Raw genomic sequence first — 16,657 nt, forward strand, 5'->3', positions numbered from 1 at the left:
TTGTCTCTTAAAAAAAAATCAGAGTAACGGCATGTAAAAAATGCTGTTCTCTCTCCTCAAGTTTTGTTTTTCTTCTTTAGTCACCCTGCCTTTCATACCAAACATATTCGTATGTATAAAATATTCTGGCAAATCAAAACTCTTTGTGAATACTTTAAATCATATAATCTGTATTTTGTATTCTAGTATATTTTGCACACTAGTCAGCTTATAAATATGTCCTGCAATGATTCTGAGCCTGATCAGGATTTCTGTATAGAAAATTCCCAAAACTGTTTTTATTATTTTTTTAAAGAGATAGGATCTTGCAGTATTGCCGAGACTGGTCTTAAACTCGTGGCCTCAAGTGATCCTCCCACCTTGGCCTCCTGAAGTGCTGGGATTATAGGTGTGAGTCACTGCATTCAGCCCCAAAACCTTTTTTATGGATTTATTTTCCTAGATCATCATGGTTTTAATTATTCTGATTAGAAAGTACTCTAAATAAAAATATTTTCCTGTTTTAGTAATAAAATATTAAGGAATAAACTTCATTGTATATGTACATATGGATACTTAGAACTGAGTTTTTTCATTTTATTAAAATTTTTTTAAATTAATAGACTTTTTTTAGAGCAGTTTTAGGTTTACAGAAGAATAAAGCAGAAAGTACAGATAATTTCCATATAACTTCCCTTTTTTCCAGCTTCTCCCATTATTACTGTCTTGAGTTAGTGTGGTACCTTTGTTATAATTGATGAGCTAATATTGATACAATGATATTTCATTTTAAACTGCAGTTTATAATTTCTAAAACTACCATCCCTCAATGTTATTTAAACCAGCTTCTGTGTTGTTGCTTTATTTATAGTTTTTTTTACTTGCGCCACACTTTTTACATACGTTTTAAAAATAAACTTCTTTCTCAATGTATTACATGTATACATAAGAGAGCATAAGCTAAAATATCCATGCGTTTTCCAAAGTGAACACACTTGTGTAACCACCACTCAGATCAAGATACAGAGCATTACTAGCTTCCTGGTACCTCCCTCAGACCCTTTCCCAGCCCTACATGCTCACCTCAACCCAAAAGGCAACCACTCTCCTGGCTTCGAATGCCATAGATCAGTTTTGCCTGTTTTGCCTTCTCTTCTTTCACTTGTTTTATGGTTTGGGAGCTTCATCATTTTATTCTGCATAGCAGGAGTTCATTTTTATTGCTGAATTCGATTGTTTAAGTATTATGAGTAATGCCATGAACATTCTTGCACATGCCTTTTGCTGCACAAATGTATGCATTTCTGTCTATTATTTGTCTAAGAGTGGAATTATTGGGTTATAGGATTCTTGTTACTAAATACTGCCAAAACGTTTTTGTAGTGATTTTACCAATTTACCTTTCTACCTGTTGTGCGTGAAAATTCCAGTTTCTTCTCGTGGGTGCTGACATGGAGTTTATAGCAGTATTTCATTGTGGTTTTAGTTCCCTGATGACTGAGTGTGAGTACTTTTTATATTTGAATTGACCATTTAGATGTCTTTCTTTGTGATGTGCCTGTCAAGTATCTATTCAATTTTTCTGTAGCGTTACTTTTTAAAAATATATTGATTTGTGGAAGTTATTAATATAGCTTAGTTGTGAGACCTTTGTTAGATATATGTATTTTAAATATCTTCTACTCCGTGGCTTACATTTTTATTCTCTGTAGTATCTTTTGAGGAACAGAAAGTTTATAATTATATATTTGTTATAATATATATTGATATAAAGGATCCAGTTCATCAGTCTTTTCCTTCGTGGCTGGTGATTTTTGTAGCTAGCTTAAGAAATCTTGGTCAAATCTACTGTTAGGTATATTTTCTCTTACCTTCTTGATGCTTTTATTGTTTTTCCTTTCATGTTGCTATCTTTAATTGCTTCACTTTTTTTCATATAGATGTGTTATACCAGTTATTGAAATGACCATCAATTTCTGCCTTGCTTCTGTGTTACCTTTGTTGTACATAAATCAAGGGTTTGTGTTCATTTTAGATTCTCTGCTCTGCCTCAATGGTCTTTTATCCTTGTCCACAATACTGAAATGTCTTCAATACTTTCAGCCTTATAAAAAGTCATAATTTCTGGAGGGTAAGTGATTTTTTTTAAAAAAATGGTCATCAAAATTTTCTTGACTATTGTTGGCCCTTTGCATTCCCACAGAAGTTTTAAAATCAGTGTGTCGGGTTCTTCCTTCTCCCCACCCAGTAAACTGGCTTGCATTTTGATTGGAATTATTAAGTCTTTCAATCAATTTGGAGAGATTTGGGAAGTTAATACCTTGTAATCCATGAACTTCTTAGATTCCTTCATTTTATTTTAGATTTTCCTTAATTTCCCTCCAGGTAGTTTGGTAGTTTTATGTGAAAAGTCTTGCATACTGTTAATTAGATTTATTCTTAGGTACTTTGGTTTTTTGAATGCACTTATGAATGGCATTTTGTTAAGTTTCACTTGTAATTATTTTATGTTAGTATAGTCACGGACTGCATAACGATGTTTTAGTCAAGGATGAATGGTATATACTACAGTGGCTCTGTAAGATTATAATGGAGCTGAAAAATTCCTATCATCCAGTGACATCATAACCATTGTAAAGTAGTAGTGTAATTAGTATTATTATTTTTAAATTTGGTGTAGCCTAAGTGGATAGTGTTTACAGTAGAGTATAGTAATGTCCTGGGCCTTCACATTTGCTCAGCACATACTCACTGACTTACCCAGAGCAACTTCCAGTCCTATAAGCCTCATTCATGGTAAGTGCCCACACAGGTATAACATTTTTTAATCTTTTATACTATATTTTTACTGTACCTTTTCTTTTTCTATGTTTAGATACACAAATACTTAACATTGTGTTATAGTTACCTATGGTATTGAGTATAGTAACATGCCTTACAGGTTTGTAGCCTTGCTGTATAGTAGGCCATACCATCTAGATTTTCATAAGTAGACTCTTTGATGTTTGCACAATGATAAAATCACATAAAGACACATCTCTCAGAATGTATCCCTGTCATTAAGCAATGCATGGCTGTATCTAGAAAAAGTAAAAAAAAAATTTTTTTTTTTTTTTTTTTTGAGACGGAATCTCACTTTGTCACCCAGGCTGGAGTGCAGTGGCATGATCTTTTTAAATCTTTTATACTGTATTTTTACTGTACCTTTTCTTTTTCTATGTTTAGGTATACAAATACTTACCATTGTGTTACGGTTACCTACAGTATTGAGTATAGTAACTTGCTGCACAGGTTTGTAGCTTAGGAGCAATAGGCTATACCATATAGCCTAGATGTATAGTAGGCCATACCATCTAGATTTGTATAAGTATACTCTATAATGTTTGCACAATGACAAAATCGCATAAAGACACATCTCTCAGAACGTATCCCTGTCATTAAGCAACGCATGTCTGTATCTAGAAGAAGTAAAAAAAAATTTTTTTTGAGACGGACTCTTGCTTTGTCACCCAGGCTGGAGTGCAGTGGCACTATCTCAGCTCACTGCAACCTCTGCCTCCCGGGTTCAAGCAATTCTTGTGCCTCAGCCTCCCAAGTAGCTTAGTAGAGACAGGGTTTCACTATGTTGGCAAGGCTGGTCATGAACTCCTGACCTCAAGTGATCCACTTGCTTTGGCCTCCCAATAGAAAAAGTAATTTTTTTGGTATTGACTGTGTCTACCTACCTTGCCAAATGCACTTATTAGTTTTAATGGTGTGGGCCAGGCACAGTGGCTTATACCTATAACTCCAGCACATTGGGAGGCCAAGGTGGGAGGATCCCTTAAGCCCAGGAGCTTGAGACGAGCCTGGGCAACATAGTGGGACACCATCTCTACAGAAAATTTACAGAATAGCTGAGCGTGGTGGTATGCACCTGTAGTCCCAGCTACTTGTGAGGCTGAGGTAGGAGGATTACTTGAGTGTGGGAGGTTGAGGCTATAATGAGCTGAGATTGCACCACTACACTCCAGACTGGGTGACAGAGTGAGACCCTGTCTCAAAAAAACCACAAAAAACAAAATTTTAGTAGTGTGTATGTAAGTTCTTTTGAGTTTTTTATCTATCAATTATGTTATAGTTTTCTATGTATACATTTCAAATAATGAGTTTTAAATTTTATTTTGTTCAACTCTACACCTATTCTTTGTCTTCCTTGACTTACTATACTACATAGGACCTCTGACAGTATTTAATAGAAGTGGTAACAATAGTAATCCTTATCTCATTCTTGATTTAATAGAAAGTTTACAAACTGTTACTTAATATTAAGAATTTTTTTTGCTGTATGCGTGATAAGGAGGTTTGTATCTATTCCTAGCTTTTAAAAAAATATAATTAGTGATATTTTATCACATTTCTACATTTATTGAGATAGTGATATGAACTCTTTATTCTATTAATGGGAAGAATGATGTTGATTGATTTTTAAATGTTACATGAATCTGACATTCCTGTAATAGAGCCAAGTTGTCACAATTTTGTAATTCTTTTTAATGTATTGATCTTTTGGCTGATGTTTTGTTTAAGATATTTGCACCTATGTTCATGAGAGATTGACCTGTAATTTTTTTTCCTTGTAATATCCCTTTAAGATTTGAGGAGCAAGATTATGCTACCCTTGTGAATCAAGTTGGGAATTATTTTTTCTCTGGAACAATTTTTTTAAAATTAATGTCATATTCATCCTTAAGTATTTGGTGACATTTATCAGTGAAGCCATCTGTGCTTAGAATTTTCTCTGTAGGAAAGGTTTTAATTATAGATTTAATTTCTTTAATATCTATTGAAATATTCAAATTGTATAGTTTGTTTGTTTGTATATTAGTTTTGGTAAATTTTTTTCCCCTAGAAACTTGTTCATTTTATCTACATTTCAAATTATTTGGCATAAAGTTATTCCTACTATCCTCTTATCTTTTTAATGGCTGTAGGTTTTGTAATGATGTCTGCTTTTTCATTCCTAGTATTGGAAATGTGTCTCTCCTCTCATTTTCAGACAACCAACCTTTGGCTTTACTGATTACTTTTTTTAATTGTGCATTTGTTTTCTTCATTATTTCCCTCCTTCTTTTTTCTTTTAGGTTTAATTTCTTCTTTTTCTAATTTCTTAAGATGAATGCCTCACTGACTGTCAGTCTTTTTTTTTTCTATCTACATTAAGCCTACCAGTGTCCCCTTCAGTACTGCAGTAGCAGCATCCTGCAGATTTTCATATTATATTTGTATTATTATTAAGTTGAAAAAATTCAGTTTTCATTGTGATTTTTTTTGAACCATGAGTTATTTAGAAATGAATTAACTGATTTTCAAATATTTGTGTATTTCTTAGCATTTTTTTGTTACTGATTTTGTTATTCATTCTCCTGAGGTCAGAGAACTATACTTTATGATTTCAATCCTTGAGTTACATGGAGAGTTGCTTTGTGTCCTAGCATAGGGTCAGTTTTGGTAGATATTCCAGGTATGCTGGAAAACAGAGTTATTTTATTATTTTGATGTTGTTTTTTAATATATACCAATTAGGATAAGTGAGTTAACTTTGTTTTTCGTATCTTCTGGTATCTTCTATATATTCTTTTTAAAAATTTTGGCTAATAAGGGAAGTATGTTAAAACCTGCAAGCAAGGTCTGTTTCTCCATTTAGTTCTGTTTACTTTTGTTTTACGTATTTTGAATTTTGTTATCAGGCATGTATTAATTTAGAATTTTGTATATTCTTGGTGAATTGACCCTTTTATTACCCTGAGTGTCTGGTGATGCCTCTTACTTAATGCCTATTTGATAGTAGATATAGGTGCGCTGTTATCCTTCCATGTATATTTCATTCTGTGTATATTTGCATAGTATTCCTTTTATTCTTTTACTTTCAACCTTTCTATATTCTTATATTTCAGATACATCACTTGTATGCAGGGTAAATTGGGGTTTTATTTTTTTAATCCATCTGCTGTTGTCATTGTTTAAATTCAAGTACTTAATACATTTATATTTAGGGTAATATCTTAAAATACTTAGGTTTAATGTACTTCCTTATTTGCCCCACTTGTATGTTTTTTTTCCTGTTTTTTTTTTTTTTTTCATTCTTTTGGAATAGGCAAGTATTTTTATTATTTCATCCTCTTCCCATTGTCTTTTTAGTTAAACATTTTAACTTGGCCTTTAGTGAATATCCTATGTTAGTCTCCTTGGCTTATTAGGGGCTAGTATGCATTGCAAACATTGCAACACATGTTTACTTATTATTTGGGTACATTAAGTTGTGCTATGTTTATTACAGAATCAGTCTTTGTACTTTACTTTTTTGGAGACAGGGTCTCACCTGTCACCCAAGTTTAGTGACTGAGTGCAGCAGCATGATGATGGCTCACTGCGGCCTTGACTTCCTGGGCTCAAACAGTCATTGCGTGTAGCTAGGACTATAGGCACATGCCACGAAGCCTGGCTAATTTTTGAAATTTTTTTAGAGATGAGGACACACAGTGTTGCCCAGGCTAGTCTCGGACTCCTGGATGCAAGCTCTCTGCCCGTGTCAGCCTCCCAAAGTGTTGGGATTACAAGTGTGAGCCACCGTGCCCAACTTGTACTTTACTATTTTTTAACTTTTGAAAAATTCCATGTTTCTCTTGCCTTTCTTTTCCTCCTGTGAGTTACTATTTTCTTTCTATGTTCAGAGGAGTGGAGATTTTATCCAGCTTAAATTCTGTAGTTTGTATTAGAAATAATAGAGATTTTGTTATTTTATAAATATTTTTATATTATAATATTAAATATACTTTTAAAAACCACATATTGCCTGCGTTTTCTAGACCCCTTCCTTAAATGAAAATAATGTATCATTTAGTGTCAGATTTTATGTTTGCATGATATAAAAAAAAGTGGCAGGAAAATTACTAGACCATTTTCCCTGTTTCAGTTTTTCTGTCTCAGTAGGGTGATGTATCTGGTCCAAATTAGAAATATTGGCAAGTATTGCCAGATACTATCTGGCATTGAAGTATTTTGATTACATCCATTTATGTTAGATATTTTAGGAACAGCTTAAATTTTCCCAGGCCACAAGGTACTGTTTGATACAACATGGCACTGCATAGATACTTCTCAACTTATGATGGGGTTATGTCCTGAAAAAACTAGTGAGTCAAAATATGTGTGTGGCTGACTTGGAACTGTAGCTTGCTGCGGCTGCCCAGCGTTGCAAGAAAATTACTGAATTCATATTGCTTTTGTACCATTGTAAAGTGGAAAACTCTTTTTTTTTTGAGACGGAGTTTTGCTCTTATTGCCCAGGCTGGAGTGCAATGGTGCGATCTCGGCTCACCGCAGCCTCTGCCTCCTGGGTTCAAGCAATTCTCCTGCCTCAGCCTCCCAAGTAGCTAGGATTACAGGCATGCACCACCACACCCAGCTAATTTTGTATTTTTAGTAGAGACATGGTTTCTCCATGTTGGTCAGGCTGGTCTTGAACTCTTGATCTCAGGTGATCCGCCTGCCTTGGCCTCCCAAAGTGGTGGGATTACAGGCATGAGCCACCACACCTGGCCATAAAGTTGAAAAGTCTTAAGTTGAATCCTAAGTCAGGGACTGTCTTTATCACTGAATATTTTTTAATGCTTCTGCTCCATTTAACTAATGAGGATGTCGAGTAGTAAATTGACCCAATTTATCATCGTCTTAGTCCAGTTTCTGCTGCTATAACAAAATACCACATACTTGGTAATTTACAAAGAACAGAAATTTATTTCTCACAGTTCTGGAGGCTGGAAAGTCCAAGATCAAGGTGCTGGCAGGTTTGGGCTCAGTCTCTTTGCATCCAAGATGGTGCCTTGAATGCCGTATTCTCTAAAGGAGAGGAACATTGTGTCCTCACATAGCAGAAGGGTAAGAAAAAGGGCAAGCCCTTCTTATAGCTGTATTAATCCATTCATGAGGCTGGAGACACCTCTCATTAGGCCTCAACTCCCATCAGTGTGTCATTAGGGATTAAGTTTTAACATGAGTTTTGGAGGAGACAAAAACATTCATACCATAGCAAACATAAACATGTCAAGAATTGTAAAGGGTCTGAGATTTTACTCTACTTTTACTCTATTCTAACAAATTTTGTGAGCGGCTGCAGAAGAGTCAAAGGAAAGAATATTGCAGCAACATAATTAGCTAGAGTAGCAGCATTCGCACCAGTTCCTGAGCCTCAGTTTTCACGGAGTGATACAGAGGGCTACCTGACACCTGAGCCTTTATAGGCTTGCATCACAGTAGGGGAGCCTTGAATTGTAGAACCTGAATCTTTTATAATGGACAGTAAGCATGTCTATCCTTTGTTTGGAGAGAGACATTTTCTTTTCCTGCATACCAACATCCTTTAAAAGATAGTCTTGAACAGAGGCAGTCAGTGATTTTACTCTCAAGCAGAAGTGCAAGAGATGTGAAGAACCATCTTTCAGCATTTTGGAAGGCAGATAAAGCAAGTGGGTATTTGTAAGATGTCCTAAAGAAGTGACTTGCTGTCTTTAGGAAGCAGGGGATCTATTTTTGGAGTATGTTTGTACTGTTCACTGCTTTTTCTTGGTAGAGAAAGATACTCAACCCTCTGTTTTGTGGAGTTTTGTGTCTTCTTTTTATTAATGCTTCTGTTTATATATAAAAGTTCAAATAAGTGAAAACAAAATGATGGAGTGGTATCATTTTAATTTAGTAAAAATGTATTGAGGTATAGTGTTTTGAACAAGAAAGGTTAAAAAAATCATGGGAGCTAGCTGGTGTTCCAGGATAACTTTAGATATTCAGACTGGATTTCTCAGAGATCTCTGAGATTAAACTCCTTCAAAGTGGAATTTTATTAAACACTCTTAACACAAAGAGCATATAGTGACTTACTGTCTTCTAGACTAAAGGTCGTCACAGATCAAAGGGCTCTAAATCTCACAGCCTGATGGAGAGGACATTCACTCTTGTCAATGTTTAAATTTCAAGCAAATAGCAAAGACAAAGAACTTAGTATCTAACTTCTCAAGTCAGCATGGTATCTTTGAATTTATTTTGGATCTCTCTAAATTTGACTTTGTTGACTATCTTCCTGGCTGCTTTAGTACCTTTTATTCTACGTCATCCTAGTTTTTCTTTCCCTTTTAAAACATCGTTTCTTTTTATGCTATTCAATTGATGGGCTTTCCTAAGATTGAGCCTTCTACACTTATTCCTCCATCCCTGACCCCTCACTAGCCTCCCCTTTTAGATCTCTCCCTTGCTATAATATCAAATCTTACATGTATGCACATCACTCTGAAGTTTGCTTCGCTCTTGTATTTCAAAATCACATTTCCAACTGCCACCTGAATGTTTGCTTGCAGGTGTTTTCCCAATACCTTAAAACTTTGTAATTCTAGTTTGAATGTATTTACCAAAAGGGCAGGGGCAAAAGCATGTTTTAATTTTAATATTTTACTCTTTTAAAAGAAGTTCCCCAAACAAATTATTTTGATAAATCTTTTTGGCTTTTTTTATGGATGTTGTTTTGTAAATTCTATTTTATATTTGTAAATAATGCTTTCTCATATTAAATATTTGTCATATTTTCATTGCCAAAACTAAGTGCTTGGATTTTTACATTTATCCTTCACATTCTTCCACCTCTCTTCCTACCTCTCATCCCCTCCCCTACAAGGACAAAATGTTTTAAATGCTGTAATCTTGCATGGGGTTTGGGTTTTTTAATATTTTTATTGGTGATAATTCTGTCACAGGATCCTTAGGGTGTCACTCTTCCAGCCAGAAACCTCTGTGGCCGGTGGCACCTCTGCCCGAGTTATATCCTCGGGCCCACTGGGCTTGTTCTGCCCACTTGGTCCAGCAGGCTATACTTGGCTTGTGCTATTGACCTGGATCCTACACCTGCCAAGGGTGAGCCAGGCGCAGAGCAGTGAAGGGGGTGTGAGTGAGCCCGAGGTCCGGCCACTGCACACAGCCAGGCATGCTGGCTGCAGTGGAGTGGACAGCCCCAGGTGCAGGCACAGGCACCGGCTCTGTGTGAGGATGTGGCTGGACCAGGCATACCACAAGTGTTTTCCACCGTGGGCACCAGGTAACATGGTGGTACCTGGAAGCTTGGAGATGTTGGAAACAGCAGAGCCCCAAAGAGAGTGTCACAGCTCTGGTATCACAGCTCTGATCACAGCCCTTGCATCTGGGCTCCCCAAAGGGCCACAGCTCCTCTTCTTCTCATTGCCCAAAATGTGGTGACCAGTGGGCGTGTTTCAGTCCTGTTTGTGTTACAGCTCTTTCAGTCCTGCCATTTGGCAGGTCCTGAGTTCTTGTCCAGCCTTTAGGAAGAATGAGGTATGTGGACAGCTGGAGGGTGAGCAAGGCAGAGAGGAGCTTCATTGAGCAAGAGAACAGCTCTCAGGAGACCTGAAGTGGGTAGGTCCTTCTGCCATCAGGTCGTCCTGATAAGCGTCCAGCTCTCAGCAGAGAGGATACCTGGAGGGGGTAGCTGCTGTCCATAGGCAGGCCATCCTCACAAATGTCTAGCTTTCTGCAGAGAGGACACCTGGAGTGGGTAGCTCCTTTCTGCAGGTAGGTCATCCTGATGAGTGTCCTGCTGTCAGTGGAGAGGAGACCCAGAGTGGGTAGCTTCTTTCTGTAGGCAGGTTGTCCCAGTGCATGTCCAGCTCTCAGTGGAGAGGAGACCAGAATGGGTAGCTCCTATCTGGCATCCCAGCTAGTGTCCAGTTCTCAGCGGAGAGGAGACCCAGAGTGAGTAGCTCCTGTCCTCAAGCTGGTCAGCCTGATGAGTGTCCAGCTCTCAGCAGAGAGGAGACCTGGAGTGGGTGGCTCCTTTCTGCAGGCAGGTTGCCCCAACAAGTGTCTACTTCTCAGCGGAGAGGAGACCCGGAGTGGGTAGCTCCTTTCCATAGGCAAGGTGTCCCAGTGAATGTCCTGCTCTTAGTGGTGAGGAGACCCAGGGTGGGTAGCTCCTTCTCACAGCTGGTAGTCCTGACATCCCAGGGAGTCTGGCTGAGTCGGGTTTTTATGGGCTTCAGAAGGGAGGAAGTACATGCTGATTGGTCCATGGGTGGCCATGGGCAGGCCCAGAAAAAGCACCATAAGTTCTTGGTCTCAGCTGCAGACTCTACCCAGCTCTGACAGCCTGCCCTCCATGCTTCAGGCTGTCCCTGGCTTAAAGGTGGGGCTTCACCAGGGACTCACTCCTTTCTGCCCAGGAGCCTCTCTGCCTCCTGCTGCCATCAATCATGTCGTCCATGGTGCTGGGGCTGTTCATGCTGAGGGGTGCTTGCAGGACTGCGCCGAGCCACCCTCGGCCTCCCTCACATACTCATTGGCACCCAAAGTCTGGAGGGGACCAAGGTGGAAGGGAGCTGGACTGTCAGTGCCACCTTGAGCACATGAACACCTAGGTGGGTCATGACAGTGGCTTGGCTCAGCCTTAACTTTGGTCTGAAATCAGAGCAGGCAAAAAGTTTTTCTGGGACTGGGGAGAGGCCAGGCAGTAGAAGCAGGCACTTCGGAGCCTGTTGGGGCAGGGGGTGCTTCCTGGGTTCTCGAGAGTGGAGGGATACCTGGGTCCACAGCCATGGCTGGGCAGCTGCAGCTGTGCCTGGGTGAGTGGGGCTCACACTCCACCAACTTGGAAAAGAGCAGGGCGCCTGCCTGTTCCCAGCTCCCACTGGCTTCATGGAGTATGCAGCCCTGGCCACGCCTCCTCCACTGCAGCCAGTGTCTTCACTGTTGCCACTCCAGATGGGCCACCGGAGCCATCAATTCAGTCTGTATTTATGAAGGAAAAGACAAATGTTGTGTTACTTTCCTCTCTTTGTAGGTCTCTGTGCCTTGCGGAGAATCCTGAAAAAACAGCCTAACCTCCCTGATGTCAAGGTGGCTGGACTGGTGAAGATTACTCTGAAGGATTTCTTGCAGGCAATGAATGATATCAGACCCAGTGCCATGAGGGAAATAGCAATTGATGTCCCAAATGTAAGTCATTTATGTCCCACACTAGCTACACTGTTTGAATTAAACTCTGAAAAAAATTTAGAGTCCAGGGAGACTGACTTCCTAGGCTAAACTTTAAAAAAATATTTTTCTTAATTGAAAGTTTTATTGAGATAGCTGTAAATTCAGTGCAGTTATACGAAGTAATGTAGGGAGATTCTGTGTATCCTATACCCAGTTTCCTCCAGTGGCAACATTTTGCAAAACTGTAGTACAGGCTGGGTGCAGTGGCTCATGGCTGCAATCCCAGCACTTTGGGAGGCTGAGGTGGGCGGATCACTTGAGCCCAGGAGTTTGAGACCAGCCTGGTTAACATGGTAAAACCCCATCTCTACAAAAAGTACAAATTAGTTGAGTGTGGTGGTGTACACCTGTAGTCCCAGCTACAGCTGAGGTGGGAGGATCATCTGAGCCCTGGGGAATGTTGAGGCTGCAGTGAGCCATGGTTGTGCCACTGCACTTCAGCCTGGGTGACAGAGCGAGACCCTGTCTCAAAAACAAAAAACAAAACACCCAAAAAACTATATTACAATACTAAAACCAGGATACCCCTATTGATACAATCCATTGATCTTACTCATATTTTTTCAGTTTTACTTGTGTGTATGTGTTTATTTAGTTTTATACAATTTTATCTCATGAAAAGGTTTGCGTATTCATCACAGATACTAAGTAATTCCATCACCACAAAGATCCCTCATGTTGTCTTTTATAATCACACCCACCTCATTCCTCCCCTCATTTCTAAATTTTTATTTCAGAACCTTTATATAAATGGAATCATACTGTATACAACCTTTTGGAATCAGCTTTTTTCACATATGAGTAAGATCATTTGTCTTTCTGTGTACCTTAACTTATTTCAGTAGGCATAATGTTCCCCAGATTCATCCATGTTATTATAAATGACAGTATTTTCTTCTTTTTATAAGGCCAAATAATATTCCATTATGCCACATTTCTTTGTAACATTATACCACATTTTCTTTCTCTGTTCATCTGTTGAGGGACACTTAGATTGATTCCCTATCTTGGATGTTGTGAATAATGCTGTAGTGAACATGAGAGTGCAGATATCGCTTTGAGATACTTCATTTCCTTTTGATATGTACCCAGTAGTAGGATTGCTGAATCTTTTGGTAACTTAATATTTTGAGGAACCACCATACCATTTTTCCATAATGTCTGTACCACTTTACATTCCCACCAACAGTGTACAAGGGTTTCTTTTTCTCCATATCCTTGGCAACACTTATCTTTCATCTTTTTGGTAATGGCCTTCCTAACAGATGTGAGGTGATATCTCATTATAGTTTTGATTTGTATTACCCTGATGATTAGTGGTATTGAACATATTTTCATATACCAGTTAGCCATTTGTACATCTTCTTTTAACAAATGTTACTCAGATCCTTTGCCCATTTTTAATCAGATTGTTTGTTTTTTTTTGCTTTTGAGTTGTTTGAGTTTCTTAATATATATTTTAGTATTTTGGATAGTAGCCCCTTACCTCATATATGGTTCACACATATTTTCTCCCATTCCATAGATTGTCTCTTTACTCTGTTTCCTTTGCTGTGCAGAACTTTCTAGTTTGATGCAGTCCTGTTTGTCAGTTTTTGTTTTTCTTGCCTCTGCTTTTGGAGTGTATCCAAAAATTCATTGCCCTGGACCCATGCCATAAGGCTTTTCCTTATGTTTTCTTTTAGTAGTTTTACAGTTCTAGATATTATGTTTAAATATTTAATCCATTTTGAACTGATTTTTTGTATGTGGTGTGAGAAGACTGGCCAGTTTCATGTGTGGACATACAGTTTATCATATGGATATCATGTGGATATACGGTTTTCCTGACACCATTTTTTAAAGAGATTGTGCTTTCGTCATTGCGTGTTCTTTGGTACCTTTGTAGATCAATTGACTGTACATGCGTGGATTTATTTCTGGGCTCTCTATTCTGTTTCATTTATTTATATGTCTGTTTTTATGCCAGTATATTGCTGTCTTGATTATCATAGCTTTGTAGTATATTTTGAAATCAGATAGTGTGATGCCTACAGCTTTTTTTTTTTTTTGCTTGAGATTACTTTGACTATGTGGTGACTTTTATGTTTCCTTATGAATTTTAGGGTTGTTTTTCATATTTTAGAGAAAAATGCCATTGGAATTTTGGTAGTGGTTACATTAAATCTGTAGACAATTTTGGGTAGTATGAATATTTTAATAGTGTTAATTTTTTAAATTAATGAACATTAGACATTATTCTATGTATTTGTGTCTTCTATTTCATCAGTATTTTATAGTTTTCAGTGTACAGGTCTTTCACCTTCTTGGTTAAGTTTTTTCAGTATATTTAAAAAATACTATTGTAAATGGGATTTTCTTTTTTTAATTTTTTGGATAGTTGTTAGAGTATAGAAATGCTACTGACTTTTGTTGTCGATTTTGTATCCTGCCAATTTACTGAATTCATTTATTGGTTTTAATCTTTTTTTTTTTGGTGGAATATTTAGGGTTTCCTTTATATAAGATTATGTCATCTGCAAACAGACAATTTTTTTCTTCTTTTTCAATTCGGATGCTTTTTATTTCTTTTTCTTGCCTAATTTCCCTGGCTATGACTTTCAGTACTATATTAAATAGAAGTTGCGAGAGTGAGCATTTTGTCTTGCTCTTCATCTTAGAGGAAAAGTTTTTAGCTTTTCATTGTTGGGTATGATGTTAGCTGTGAGCTTGTCATACATACAGCGTTATGATGTTGAGGTACATTCTGTCTAACGTATTGAGAGTTTTTATCATGAAAGGATGTTGAATTTTGTCAAATGCTTTTTCTGTATCTATTGATATGATTATATGATTTTTATTCTTTGTCCTTTTAAAGTGGCATATCATGTTTATTGATTTGCATATGTTGAACCAGCAGCCTTGCATCCTAGGGATGAATCTCATTGGATCATGGTGTATGATCCTTTTAATGTGCTATTGAATTTGGTTTGCAAATATTTTGTTGAGAATATTTCCATCTATGTTCACCAAGGATATTGGCCTGTAATTTTCTATTCTTACAGCATTTTTGTATCACATTAATGCTGGCCTCATAAAGTGAGTTTGGAAGTGTTCCTTCCTCTTCAGTTTATTGGAAGTTTTGTGAATTCTACTAAGATTTTAAAGAAGTGATGCTAATGCTTGAGAAGCATAACTTCTCGGGTCTTGGAGTTTTCTTTGTTAGGGAGCTTTTTGATTATTGGTTTATTCCCCTCACTCATTATTGGCCTGTTCAGATTTTCTTTATGATTCATTTTTGGTAGGTTGTATGTTTCTGGGAATTTCTTTCTTTCTTCTTGGTTGGCCAAATTGTTGCCATGTAATTGTTCATATTAGTGTCTTATGATTGTATTTTTGTGGTATCAATTATAGTGTCTCCTGTTTCATTTCTGAGTTTATTTACTTTAATCTTCTTTTTTTTTTTTTTTTTTTTTTTTGAGACGGAGTCTCACTCTGTTACCCAGGCTGGAGTGCAATGGCACCATCTTGGCTCACTGCAACCTCCACCTCCTGGGTTCAAGTGATTCTCCTGCCTCAACCTCCTGAGTAGCTGGGATTACAGGCACCCGCCACAACGCCCAGCTAATTTTTGTATTTTTAGTAGAGACGGGGTTTCACCATGTTGGTCAGGCTGGTCTCAAACTCCTGACCTCGTGATCTGCCCACCTCAGCCTCCCAAAGTGCTGGGATTACAGGTGTGAGCACCGCGCCCAGCCTACTTTAATCTTCTTTCTTTTTTTTGTAGTAGTCTAGGCAAAGATTTGTCAATTTTGCTTATCTTTTGAAAAAACAACTTATGTTGATCTTTTTATATTCTTATATTGATCTTTTAAATTATTTTTCTAGTCTCCATTTCATTTATTTCTGCTCTGATCTTTAGTATTTCCTTCCTTCTGCTAACTCTGGACTTATTTTGTTCTTTTTCTATTTCTTTGTTGTGTAAAATTAGGTTGTTCATTTGAGATATTTCTTTTTTCTTAATATAGGTATTTATTGCTATAAACTTTCCTCATAGAACTACTTTTGCTGTATCGAAGTTTTGGTATGTTGTGTTTCTATTTCCATTTGTCTTAAGACTTTTTTTTATTTTTCTTTTGATTTCATCTTTGACCCATTGATTGTTCAGGAGTATGTTGTTTAATTTCCAGATATTTGTGGATTTTCCAATTTTTTTTTCCTGTTACTCATTTCTGGTTCATATGATTATGGACAGAAAAGATACGTGATATGATTTTAGTCTTCTTAAATTTTTTAGACTTGTTTTGTGGTCTAAGATATGATCTATCCTTCAGAATGTGTCATGTGCACTTGAAAAGAATATGTATTTGAGAGCCCCATAGATGGTTCACATCACGGGACTCTGTACAGACAACCCCCAGTACCATCCCAGAGCTGGGTAGACTTGCTGGGTGGCTAGACCTAGAAGACAACAATCACTGCAGTTAGGCTCACAGGAAGACACATCCATAGGAAAAGTGGGGAGCGTACTACGTCAACGGAATATCCCATGGGACAAAAGGATTCGAACAACAACCTTCAGCCCTAGACCACCTTCTGACAGAGCCTACCCAATGAGAAAGAGCCA

At 37.6% G+C, this 16,657-nt stretch overlaps 1 protein-coding gene across 4 annotated transcripts in view; it reads left to right on the forward strand.

Moving 5' to 3' along the window:
* Positions 1-16,657, forward strand: part of AFG2A (AFG2 AAA ATPase homolog A) — a 392,804-nt gene that overhangs the window by 44,727 nt on the left and 331,420 nt on the right. For all 4 annotated transcript variants that reach the window (XM_003816399.7, XM_063603893.1, XM_008969471.6 and 1 more), the window contains exon 10: positions 11,855-12,009. In XM_003816399.7, the coding sequence (XP_003816447.1) occupies positions 11,855-12,009 (155 nt within the window). The remainder of the gene's footprint in view (positions 1-11,854; positions 12,010-16,657) is intronic.

Source organism: Pan paniscus, chromosome 3, assembly GCF_029289425.2.
Source record: "Pan paniscus chromosome 3, NHGRI_mPanPan1-v2.0_pri, whole genome shotgun sequence".
NCBI lineage: Eukaryota > Metazoa > Chordata > Mammalia > Primates > Hominidae > Pan > Pan paniscus.